The 12,046-nt window shown below is 51.9% G+C and overlaps 5 protein-coding genes across 5 annotated transcripts; 3 read left to right on the top strand and 2 right to left on the bottom strand.

Annotated features, from left to right (window-relative positions):
- Nucleotides 1–184: 184 nt before the first annotated feature.
- AYO21_06003 (hypothetical protein) lies at nt 185–2,258 on the bottom strand (the record flags this gene model as incomplete). Its single annotated transcript, XM_022655968.1, has 3 exons — nt 185–960; nt 1,038–1,243; nt 1,303–2,258. The coding sequence occupies 3 exons, from the start codon at nt 2,256–2,258 to the stop codon at nt 185–187; spliced, it is 1,938 nt and encodes a 645-aa protein (XP_022511680.1).
- Nucleotides 2,259–2,967: 709 nt separating this feature from the next.
- AYO21_06002 (hypothetical protein) lies at nt 2,968–3,664 on the top strand (the record flags this gene model as incomplete). The annotated part of the gene is made up of 2 exons (XM_022655967.1): nt 2,968–3,357; nt 3,428–3,664. The coding sequence occupies 2 exons, from the start codon at nt 2,968–2,970 to the stop codon at nt 3,662–3,664; spliced, it is 627 nt and encodes a 208-aa protein (XP_022511679.1).
- Nucleotides 3,665–4,102: 438 nt separating this feature from the next.
- On the top strand, nt 4,103–5,729 carry AYO21_06001 (hypothetical protein; the record flags this gene model as incomplete). Its single annotated transcript, XM_022655966.1, has 2 exons — nt 4,103–4,735; nt 4,803–5,729. 2 exons carry the CDS (start codon nt 4,103–4,105, stop codon nt 5,727–5,729), a joined length of 1,560 nt encoding a protein of 519 aa, XP_022511678.1.
- Nucleotides 5,730–6,271: 542 nt separating this feature from the next.
- AYO21_06000 (ubiquitin-conjugating enzyme E2 2) lies at nt 6,272–6,862 on the bottom strand (the record flags this gene model as incomplete). The annotated part of the gene is made up of 3 exons (XM_022655965.1): nt 6,272–6,620; nt 6,679–6,743; nt 6,821–6,862. The coding sequence occupies 3 exons, from the start codon at nt 6,860–6,862 to the stop codon at nt 6,272–6,274; spliced, it is 456 nt and encodes a 151-aa protein (XP_022511677.1).
- Nucleotides 6,863–7,551: 689 nt separating this feature from the next.
- AYO21_05999 (hypothetical protein) lies at nt 7,552–8,937 on the top strand (the record flags this gene model as incomplete). Its single annotated transcript, XM_022655964.1, has 2 exons — nt 7,552–8,676; nt 8,737–8,937. 2 exons carry the CDS (start codon nt 7,552–7,554, stop codon nt 8,935–8,937), a joined length of 1,326 nt encoding a protein of 441 aa, XP_022511676.1.
- Nucleotides 8,938–12,046: the final 3,109 nt, after the last annotated feature.

The following is a 12,046-nucleotide window of genomic DNA, read 5'->3' as shown; positions in this document are numbered from 1 at the left end:
AAGGGAGATCTCGTGGTCGACATCTGCGGGTTGAATGACGGAAGAAGCACGACATGACACCCTCTCCTTCGTCCCTCGGGTTACCCATCGCGTGGAATGATGTGTGAGTGAGGTCATCCACCAGCCTGTCTCGAGGTAGACAGAGGTATACACTGATATCAACTGAACAGTCGAGTCTGTTCCGTCAGGATTCCCCACGATCCATCTTGGATTCCTTGAACGCGCGAAAGATCTTTTGTTCCCCTTCCTTGACCACTGGAATATGCTGCCCTGTCCGAACCCACGTCCCGACACCGATACCTTCATATGCCAGGCGCATGAGCTGGAATTTGCCGTCAAGAACCCACTGTAAGCTCTTGTCCACAGCATCGTTGACCGACTTGTATTGGCGGCGACGACGGAAGAATTCAACCACGGCCTCCAGAACAATGCTGGCAATAATGATGAGTATCCCCAACCCTAGGATAAGACTTAGGCCGAGCACCGAGAAGTTCGCGTACAATCCCGTGTTTCGTATCATCTGTGCAGAGCAGAGAGCTCGACCTTCCGAGTCCGAGGGGCCTTGCACGATCATCCCATCTGTAACGTCGGAAGGCCCCGTGGCATACTCCACGATGCTGTGCTGGAGCCGAGCCAGCGCCATCGCAAATAGATTCGACATCTCGAGCATCCACTGATTATTTGGGAGGCCTGCGCTAATGATATCCGACACCTTTTCCGACGCACGCAGAGCCAGACCGCCCCGTCCAGAAGTGGTGTAGAACATGGACGAGTATTGCAACACTTGCTGGACACGTAGCGCGGTTGCCAACTGACGCGACGTAGTCCATGATAAATCCAATACTCCCGCCTGAAGATTCGTCCATCCGTGAAGAGCCGTGCAGTTTGGAGGGGTAGTATTCGGGTCGCAAAGCTGATGCTGGTCCACGCATGCCGCAAAGTGGACAAATTCGTCGTAATCTACTCGAAGCAACAAGAATCAGCTGCTGATGCGCTTGGGCATGAGCTGTAGAGCAAGGGAGGGAGAAGGCACTGACCATTCGCTTTGTAGTACACTTCCGTTCCCGATGATGTTTCAACCTTGATTTGCTTCGTTGCTTGAAAGAAGGGATCAGTTACAGGCTTGGTGTATGCGACATTATTAGCTGACAACATGAAGAGAGTGATGTCTGCGTCTGTCTGAGCCAGATCAGGATCTGGAAACCAAGACTGGTTGGGTGCTCCGGCCTCGTTCACCTGTTGTCTTTGTTACATACAGTCAGCTTTCCTCGAGCTGCGCAATATCCAGCTGCGTAAGCTTACAAGAGTGAGTATAAAAGTCCACCTAGAGTAGAGAAAACTTCATAGTATGTCCATGTGTAATTGCCACTACTGAGAGGCCCAAAATCGTAATTATAATAGATGATACTTGTGCCAGGGATTTTGTTTGGAAGTATCCTGTCGGAAGCATTCAAGGGCGCGCAAGTGGTGACTCGTCGATAATTGATGCGATCCTTTTCCCGACTATTGATCCCCAGCATCGAATGGGAGTCGATATAGCCCGTGTCGAGCTTCAAGGCAGCCGTGTCGCCCGGAAGGCACATTCCGCCCTTGAATGGACAAGTGGCATTCTGATCCTCGGACCATTTGATTTGTTGATGCACATAAGTATTACAGGTAGTTGACCGTATCGAGGCTCCGTAGCATTCGCGGGCGTAGTTGGATGCAATCTGACTCTCGTTCTGGGACTTCTCCAGATACGAGCTCATCGGCGCTTGCGCATCGAAGTTCCATTGTCCGCAGCTAGAGCCCAAGACCAGCAACTCGTCGCCTGCCGCTTTGGTCACTTGGGATGAGAGCACTCCAGCGCCAGCGAACAACCCGAACGAGAGGAGGGGGACGAGGGACAGAAGCCAGGAGCGTTTCAAGAAGGGCCACAGGCGGGAACCATCGAGGGTTTCCAATTGATCTCTTTTTGGTTTCCAATTGAATGGAAGGAGGAGCAATTCGTATGCAGCGCCAGCTGGTGTCCCGCTGTTCCGCAGGATCACCTGGTGCTGCTTCTTGAGCCCGTCATATGTCTTGGTGCAACTCAGCTGGTGAAGAGTGAAACTGACAAGAACCCAGAATTGCGATCCAACCAAGGTGATGAACACACCGAGGAATGCGACCAAGAAAGCTCCGTGTGAGCTAGACAGAGTCAATGTCCCTCCAGTGATGGGGCCCTTGGAGTAGTTGACCCATGATCCAGTATAAATGCGGCCGGGATCAGAAGACATTGGTTTCAGCAATTGGCAGCTTTGGACTTGTATGGATAAAGGGTATCAGTACTCGGTCCTCACACTGTACTTACCTCTTAGCCATCAATTACCTGAGCGCTATGCGCCAGCTCAGCTTTATTTGCATTGATGTTTTCGAAAAAGCGACGCAATCTCCCCGTGAGGCTGAGAGACAGACTCAAACGCCACAGCTCGCCAAAATTGAAATTGTGGCAGTTATAGACCAAGCCCAGCCTTACCCCTGAAAGTGTCTCGATGTGCCTAGAGCAAACGCTACCTGCTCGACGCTCGTATTCCTCAACCATATTCCCCTTCAAGGTCCAATAATGTGACCGAAGCTGTCACAATGTCTCAAATAGGGCCGCAGAAAACGACTGTGCAGGGGACGAGGTAGGACACCATCAGACTCTCCGCCGTCTCGGGTCCTTCCAGGCCATCACATCCCGCAAGGTCCAGAAACAAATAGCCTCGTATCTCAGCCACCATCGACACAAATTGAGGGCTCGTGTGACCTGAGAGGCACGCCAGCTATTTTTGCCGTTCAGCGCTGTACCATACCATGAACATAAAAGGCCCGCAGCATGTCCCTCCTACGTTTGGTTTGTGGCCATTCCTACACGAACCTTCTTTGAGCCCACGTGCAGAGAAATAGTCAATTTGTCCGTTGCGGCCTTACCGGGAACACCCAACCAACAGCAAGTTGTGAGCAATGGCCAAGCACCTCCTCCTCCTTGCCTATGGCTTGTCAACCGTACTTGCTCAAGACACATCCGTCGACTATTGTCAAGCTCTGGTCGACGTGCTCTCACTGTGCGAAGCTGAAACCAGCAACTTCTCACTGCTCCCCGCGACTTCGCAGGCCTCTTGTCTCTGCACCACCCAGCTCTCAACGCTGACATGGGGTCCCGAGGAGTTCGACGGCCTGGCATCCTCATGTGCATCGCAGTATGCCACCATCGACACTGAAATAGCAAGCGACGCCAGTGCACTGGAAGGGTTCTGCACCTTGTTTGGAGCCGATGCCCAGATCACTTCTTCATTGTCCGCCGCATCAGCGACGACTTCGGCAACGCCAGGGATCAGTATTCAAGGAAATCCAGTGAGTTCTTCCGCGTAAACCCCGCTGCTCTCTTCTTTGCACAGCCAGTTAACAAGTCGCAACTCTTCAGCTCACCGATTCTGGGCTCTCCACCGAGGCTGGCACGACTGCAACTCCTGTCACAGAGACACCCTCGACAACCCCTGCCCCTTCAGTGTCTTATTCTGTGGTCACTGTCGGCGGGGCGACTCCAAGTGCCAGTCCCAATTCCAACCGTGCAGCGAGACTGGACCAAAAAGGCAGTGAGCAGCTGACTAGTGGACTTCTGGTTGGTCTCCTAGGATACTTGGGTTATTTGTTTGCGTAAAGGGATATCAGCCACGTACCTTGTTGGACTTCCAGTAATAAACATCTCGGGCAGTATATGTATCTGATATCTTGTCATGATTAGAGAGAGAACAATGTCACGTATCATAAAGCATTGTTGTGTTAAGCATGCCTAGCCAACTAGCAGAGCCTGGGCACGGAGAAAGTTGGGCTCGGCTTCAGCCTCGCGGAGCCTCCGCCCAGGCTTCGTGGCTTCCCCCGTAGCTGCCCCCCACTCTCACGTGAAATCCGTGTCTTGTCTCTCTCCGTTATCGCTTATCTGCCCAGGTGTCATGCTCCATTATTGATCATCCAACCTCCCCCCGCCTCCAGACCTGCCGTCCTTCATTCCCTCCCTTCAAGGTCCTCATTTCTTCAGGCACGAGATCAGAAACTCGCGCTCTCTCCTATCACATCCATTATATCTACCATTGTCAAAATGGGCAACTCCCAGAGCTCGTCTAATGTCAATGAGCCCGCGGTCGAGAAGATCCTCGTGCAACAACTCCAATCACTCCGCACACGCGATAAGCTCTCTCAGGTCGAAGCCGATCACGACTATATCCAAATCACGGCCGAGAAGGGCATCCCGCACTCGTACACGACCGATCCTTCCCTCGACGTCAAAGCCACGTTAGAATGGGAGAGGGAACTGCTCTCCTCGCCGAAGAACCGCCTCGCATTGAACGCCCTGCTCTCCAACGACATCCGCTCCGTGATCAGCAACAAAGTCGCAACTCTTTCTGACACACAAACGTTCAATGTCAAGATCCCTTTCGAGGGGTCGCCCGTGACAAATCAGCGATCCTCGGGACGATGTTGGCTGTTCGCCACGACAAACGTGTTGCGAGTACCTATCATGAAGAAACACAACTTGAAAGAGTTTGAATTGAGCCAGTCGTATTTGTTCTTTTGGGACAAGATGGAGAAGGCCAATTGGTTCCTGGAACAGATGATAGATACAGCTGACAAGGACCTGGGAGATCGAGAGGTGCAGGAGTTGTTGGGGGCGCCTGTTAATGATGGTGGCCAGTGGGATATGGCGAGTAACTTGGTGGAGAAGTATGGACTGGTAAGGCGATACCTGCGGCCATGCTCGTACTGGAACTTCGATTACTGACGTTTGTTGTGGCATTCAGGTTCCGCAGAAGTTGTACCCCGACAGCTACAACGCCATGAACTCCTCAGCCATGGGGTCGATTTTGACAACGAAACTGCGCGAAGACGGCCTTGCTCTCCGTGCTCTTGTCCACAACGGAGTCTCGTCCAATACTCGACGGTCATCCTCGTTGCTGCTAGCAAAAGCAAAGATGATGCGTGAAATCCATTGCATCCTGACGCTCATGCTTGGGCCACCTCCCAAACCTGATGAGAAATTCACCTGGGAGTTCTACGACAAGGACGAAAAGTACCATAAATTAGCCATGACGCCGCTCGAACTGGCCAAATCTCTGTCCACTCCGAGCGTGGTCCGAAGCTTGGGTGGCGCCGACGTCTCTCGCATGTTCAGCCTGGTCAATGACCCTCGAAACAAGTACATGTCCCATCTCACCGTTTCCCGCCTGGGCAACGTCGTTGGAGGACGCCCGATCACCTACGTGAACGTCGACATGGCCACGATGAAGAGAGCCGCGGTTGCCATGCTCCGAGCCGGTATCCCCGTCTTCTTTGGCAGCGACGTGGGCAAGTTCTCCAATTCTCAGAGCGGCATTATGGATCCGGAACTGTACGACTACGGCCTGGCATTCAACATCTCGCTCAACTTGTCCAAGTCTCAGCGCCTCAAGGTCCGCGAGTCCGCTATGACGCACGCCATGGTCTTGACGGGCGTCCAGATGGAAGACGACGGCAAGGGCCGCGAGAAGAGCGTGAGATGGCGCGTCATGAATTCCTGGGGCGAAAGCGCCGGCGACAAAGGATACTTTGTCATGACCGACAAATGGATGGACGAGTTTGTGTATCAGGTCGTGGTCGATCCGGGATTCGTCGCCAAGGAGGTTCGCGACGTATTGAAAGCCGAGCCGACCGTGCTGCCCTTGTGGGATCCTATGGGAGCGTTGGCGTGAATAATTTATAGATAAGGAGGAGGAATAGGGTTGATGGAGTATATGGAAGACGTGGTTGGCACGTTTTCCAAATGATAGACACGAGTATCAACGAATGTATCATGAAGCGTGTTCACATATGCGTGCGGTCGAATTTTTGATGCCAATCCCGAACCGATTGAGATAACCAGGAGGTGAAACCATTATGATTGGTATTTTGGAGCTATCTGATCAAGGTCAACCGATTTGTGACAAAACTGTGGCCCACTGTCGGCGAAAGCTTCGAGAACAAAGAGCCGGGGAGCTGCTCTTGCCTGACTGCTCAGCCTGAGACCCTGAGGGGGATATCTGTCGCAGAAACTCCTTCGCTAATCTCCAGGCATGCAAATGTTGAAGTGACAATGTGATGTTCCATATCCAAGGAATCGCTTATCCCGAGAAAAATCCCCTTTGGAAAAAAAGAAAATGCTCGTTAATGACTTGACGCCAGCCCACCCGTTTGTAGATGCAGTCGCTGAAAACAAAGGCCGTTCGAAAATCTCTTGAAGTCGCTTTCACTGACCTCAATCCTCCCAGCTCTTTTCTACCGTCTCTCTCACTCTCTTGGTATATTCCTTTCGGTTATCTTTATAGAGATTGCTCGCTTCCACGTTGGCGGGGGAGCTTGTGTTGGGGTCGTTCAATAGACTCTGAATTGATGTCAGGATTGCGGCCACGTCGTATGTTGGAGACCATCGATTCTGTAGGATATCCAAGCACAGTTCGCCAGTGCCATACACATTGGGATGGAACATCTGTGAAACGAACTTGACCCCCGGCGGCTTATTTGGGTAGGCTTCTTCGAATTGCATGACTAGTCTGAACGTGCCGTCTTCGAAGGGAGTGTCTGCAGGACCGATAATCACGGCATTCCTGAACTTCGGTCAGAAGTCGTTCTGAGATGGGTTGAATACGGAGGGGTAGGATTTACCAAGTCATGACGTTATCGGCGATAGGGGAGGCAGAGACACCGGCAGGAGGATCTGTTTGCATTCGCTACGAGGGCCATGGGTCAGCACTCATGGTAAAGCCAGCGTCAAGTCAAAGCTGGTAATCCAACATAGGCAGCGTACCTTGAAGTCCCGCATCAAACGGCGTCGTGCGGAGGTGGACATGGTGGATTTCTTTGATGTTGAGGTTTGGAAGACGAAGAGAGGGTCGATGGAGACTTGGTCCTCGATGTAGATGAGTGTACAACTCGGTGTGTAAAGGGGACAGGGCGATCAGAAGGAACGCACGCGAGGTCGAGAGATAGAAGAGCAGCGAAGGCGGAGTGGCGCCCGAGTACGAGGCAGTGGATTGCCCATCATCTGGTTCACTTTTCCAGAAGGGACGATGAACACTCCACCCTAGCGAAAGGGGGAAGTGGCACAAGTGGCTGTACTCCGGAGTAGACCCTCTATCTCATTCACGTGACTATCTGCCTGGAACCTCCCAAATTGTTCCGAAATTCCTCCATCAAGCCGAGGATATTCTTCCGCGCAAAGGTCGGATTCCGCACTTCAGCGAGCTGGGGGAAAGACCGAAGGCCAAGTTTGCCTTCCAGTCAATGCCAGTCGACTATGAAAGAAGCTCCTCGCACTCCCCTGTGAGCTTAACTGATTAGTAGAGTGTCTCTACCTCAGGCTTAAGTGATTTTGTCAAATACTTGGTCGGTACGCTACATCTCTCTCGCTCCTGTTGCTCCTCCTCATCCCCGCTCGCGCAAGCCTTGACATGTGCAGTTGATCGCGAAATTTCTACTCGTGTCACTGTGTTCGAACTTACATCAAACCTGGATTCTCAGCGCCCCGACACCGTCGTGATGCCCTCCTTCACCTCCGCTGCCCGCATGGCTTCTCGCGCATCCCCCGCCAGCGCTGGCGCCCGCCTCTCGCAAATGCGCAGCCATATGAGCTCCAAGGCGACCTCCCCAATGGTTCGCAACAAAGAGATCGGCGAAGCATACATTCTCTCTGCCTCGCGCACGCCGACGGCCAAGTTTAACGGAAGCTTTATGAGCATGTCCGCGCCGCAACTCGGCGCCGTAGCCATCAAGTCTGCCATTGAAAAGTCAAAAGTTCCTATTTCCAAGATTACAGATGTATATATGGGCAATGTACTTGCAGCAGGCATGGGTCAAGCACCTGCCAGACAGGCCTCCATGTTCGCCGGCCTACCATCCACAGTTGAAGCTGTAACCATCAACAAGGTCTGCGCTTCGGGGATGAAAGCAGTTGTCATTGCGGCGCAGAACATCCAGCTCGGTTTGGCGGAGGCACAAGTTGCAGGCGGTATGGAAAGCATGTCTCGAGTGCCCTACTATCTGCCGAGAGCAGCGCAAAACCCGGCGTTTGGAAACATGCAATTGAAGGACGGTCTAATCGAAGATGGGCTCTGGGATGTGTACAACCAGTTTCACATGGGGAACTGCGCCGAGAATACGGCCCAAAAGTTCAATATCACTCGGGAAATGCAGGATGAATATGCCATCCAGAGCTTTGAACGGGCACAAAAGGCCTGGGCGGAGGGCAAGTTCAAAGACGAAGTTGTCCCTGTCACGGTCAAGGGGAAGAAGGGAGACACTATTGTCTCCGAAGATGAGGGTTACAACAACTTGAAGAAGGACAAAGTTCCCACTTTGAAACCGGCATTTGTAAAGGATCCTAAGAAGGGAACAGTGACGGCAGCGAACTCGTCAACATTCAATGATGGTGCGAGTGCGTTGGTACTGGGCAATAAGGAAATTGCCCGAGAATATGGCAAAGGAAGCCGTGTCCTCGCGCGAATTGTCAGTTCAGCCGATGCAGCCATCGATCCAGTGGACTTCCCTATCGCGCCTTCAAAGGCTGTACCTATCGCGCTAGAAAGGGCTGGATTGACCAAGGATGACATTGCCATCTGGGAATTTAACGAGGCCTTTGCAGCAGTCATCAAGGCGAATGAACAGGTAAGCCGTCTATATTTCGAAACTACGTCTCGTCACGGTCTCTGACTAACCTCTGCACAGATCCTGGGACTGCAGAATGCCAAGGTGAATTTGTTGGGCGGTGCTATCTCGATCGGCCACGCCCTAGGCAGTTCGGGCGCGCGTATCTTGACAACATTGCTGCATCAGCTGAAGCCTGGCGAGTACGGATGTGCTGCCATTTGCAACGGAGGAGGTGCAGCGACCGCCATAATTGTGCAACGAATCGAGAATGTGGACTAGATTGGGCGCTATGTGGCATGAATATTGGATGCGGAACGCGCAAAAATATAAGACAGAACAAGGAGCCGATTCCTACGGGACTGGTGACAGCTGGAAGCGAAGCTATCTCGCCTCAAACTGGGGATTTATCTAGTGGAAAGAGGTATCCTGCTGTTGCAGGCATAGCGCCGGCGTTGTATAGTACCATTACCATGAAACATTCAAAACGTTGTCGCTCTAGCGACCGTCGCATCTATCTAGGCAAAGAAAAAACTCATGACTGGAGAGATCTTGTCCAGATTGCTAGCCGGGAGTTGATCTGAATACAAGGCCCCCTACTGAACTGAATAGAATAGGATATATACTACCTACTGAGGTACTCTCAAATGACAGGAGAGGGACGGGGTAGAGGTAGAGGCAAAGACAGACATTGCGGGTAGATGGATTGTTTAGTTGAGCGCAAAAATATTTAGCAATTCTCTTTTTGCTATGTATGTATGTATGTAACCTTTTACATAGGCCAGGTTTCATTCTTACTTTTGGAGTGGTGGATGGTTTGAATTGATTGATTGGTTGGTTGGTTGGTTGGTTGGTTTGCCTCGCTCTCTTGAAAGTCCATGCTCCTCATCACCACGCTGTCCCTGTGTATACAGGCGTGTGTGGGATCGAAGATTCTCCTGCTGCCGCTGACGAACTCGACCGACCGACCAACCGAAACTCTGGCCGTGGTGTAACATAAAGAAGCAGATAAGCGCCTGCTGCTGAGCGGCGGAGGATTTTTGTTGTGGCTGCTTTCTCCCCCCTCCCCTCTACCCATGTAGCTGAAAATACCAGGGGAGGGCAGGGCTGTGGGAGAGTTGATAGAGAGGTGAACCTCGACGGGGACAAGCAAAGCCCAAAATAAAACAAACGGAACTGACTGTCTCAGATATTCCCCGAATTCCAGACCCGGGGGATCTGAAACCAAAAACAACAACTTCGTGAGCCGGGTATAAGTCAAGATCAAAAACAAGTCATCTCGGTTGGTATGTGGTGTGATGTTGAGTGGTGGAGAAATAAACCCTTGAGAAATGACCGCCATATATCCTCAAGGGGTTGGGTGTCATATTGTTTCGTCAAAAAATCATCGCCGCTCTGGAATCTCGAAAAAAAAAAATAACAACTGTCAGAAAAGGATTTGCTCGCATATTACCGCCCATAAACCGTTGAATCCATGTCGTAATGCCCACCACCAGTTCATGTTGCCACCGAGCTGACGACCTGCATTCTCTTCAAGGATTTCTTTCGAAGGACTTTCGTATTATTCTTTCCCGGTACAGTTATGATCCCCATCACGTTTTCCGTCTCTTGCCCTCTGCGATGATCTGAAGGGCTTGGTTTTCGCAAGGTCTGATCTGTGCTCGAACGCGGTGTAGAACCAGTGCCGCCATGGGAAGGAATGTCATGCAAGTCCGTTCTCGTCGACCAATATTCCGTTGGGTAGTGCGACCGGGGAACCTGGGTGTCGTAGACGATTCCACTAGGGCCGATGCTAGAGACAGAACCCCGAGATAGGTGCGTACTCGATGCTGCTGGGGAGTTTGTGTTGCTATCTGGGCCAGGACGGGAGACGTTAAATTGGGATTGGTTCCCCTGTCGGTAGAAGGAACTGGAGCGTGGAGAGTGGATGCTGTTACGGCTCGCGCGGTAAGACGAAGGCGGCATCGAATACTGTGACTGCTTCGGTTCAAAAGGACGAGATGCCGTGGTTGGCGAGCTGCTCTGCCTATGCTGTGTCTGAGGCGGCGCCACTGGGTGAGAGGAAAGCGGACGATCGTGTTGTGAAGCAAGAGATGTCCTCGCAGGCTGAGGGCGTGGAACTGGGACAGTAAGGGACGTTGCCTCTTGTGAAATGGCAGGACTAGGCTGTGGTTTCTGTCCCTCGGGGGATTCATTATCGAGAGTATTCAAAGCCGAATGGAAAGAAGAGTGTGCGGATAGCATCGGCCCGTTCGCTGTACAAATCATAGACTGATGGGGCGAGCGTTCCGATATTCTTGAGAGAGTCGCTTGAGATCTTTGCGTGACAGGTGAGATTGGAGCACGGTTGCTGAACGAGCGGGAAAAGTTTGTGTGCCTGTTTGGTCCCAACGGTGATGGCGACGGCGATGGAGAAGGAATTGTTACCTCCCACGTTCTTGTGGTAGGTCCCTCTTTGTCTTTGCACCTTTCGGGTGTCTGAACGGGAGTAGCATTGAGGAGTTCCCTTCTACCGGTAATGGTGGCTCTAGATGTAGGTCGAGTGATTATCGAAGCAGTCTCTACCTGAGACATGTGGTCTTGACGGGACTGTGATCTGTCCATGATAGTGTTCCACCACTCGAAGGGACTTTTTCTACCCGTCATGGCAGACTCATTATCTGCCAGCATCCCAAAATGTCTCATACCGAACTTGGAGCCTGTCAAGGACAGATGCTGAGATGTAGGGACAAGGCGTCCCCGTCTCAAAGTGACGCGGCGAAGAGGCCCGGTGAGGTTGTCCACCTCCCTCCGTTGCTTCGCCCGTCGACGCAAAAGCCACCATCGGAACACAACGCCAATGATGACCAACAAAAGTGTCGAACCGAGAACGATTATGACGATGTAGACCCAGACAGGTAAACCAGTGTCATCGAGAAGAGTCTTCATGAAGAAGGATGGTGTGCCGCAACAAGGACAGAGAACATCGGGTCACCTCGAGGGTGTGGTAAACCGCTCGCCGCAGAGAGCGCGTTCCCAGCGACAGTGTTAGGAATAGGGTGATGTACTTGGTGACTAATTCATCGACACCTGGTAGGATGAACGTCTTAAAAGGACGTCGAGATGTCTGAGGTGTAGTTGGTAAGAGACTTGATGAGGCACAGCCTGGATCTTCGAGACGCTTGGATGTAGACAAGCGAAGAAAAAAAACTGCCGGTATCGGTGTAAAACAGTCTTCGAGACTATTTGCGGATTGTCGCCGTGATGATCAAGGATACGCCTGTCAGAGGTGAAGAGAACTTGGAATGTGACTGGAGAGTTATAGAATTGAAACCTCTCCTTCAACAGGGGAGAACTGGGTAGTCAAAGAGGGACAAGAATTCGAATATCGGGGGTTGGAGAAAAGAATTCC

Source organism: Fonsecaea monophora (assembly GCF_001642475.1).
Source record: "Fonsecaea monophora strain CBS 269.37 chromosome Unknown Scaff40, whole genome shotgun sequence".
Classification (NCBI taxonomy): Eukaryota; Fungi; Ascomycota; class Eurotiomycetes; order Chaetothyriales; family Herpotrichiellaceae; genus Fonsecaea; species Fonsecaea monophora.
The sequence above is the reverse complement of the archived record's forward strand: the minus strand, read 5'-3'. Positions and strand labels throughout refer to the sequence as shown.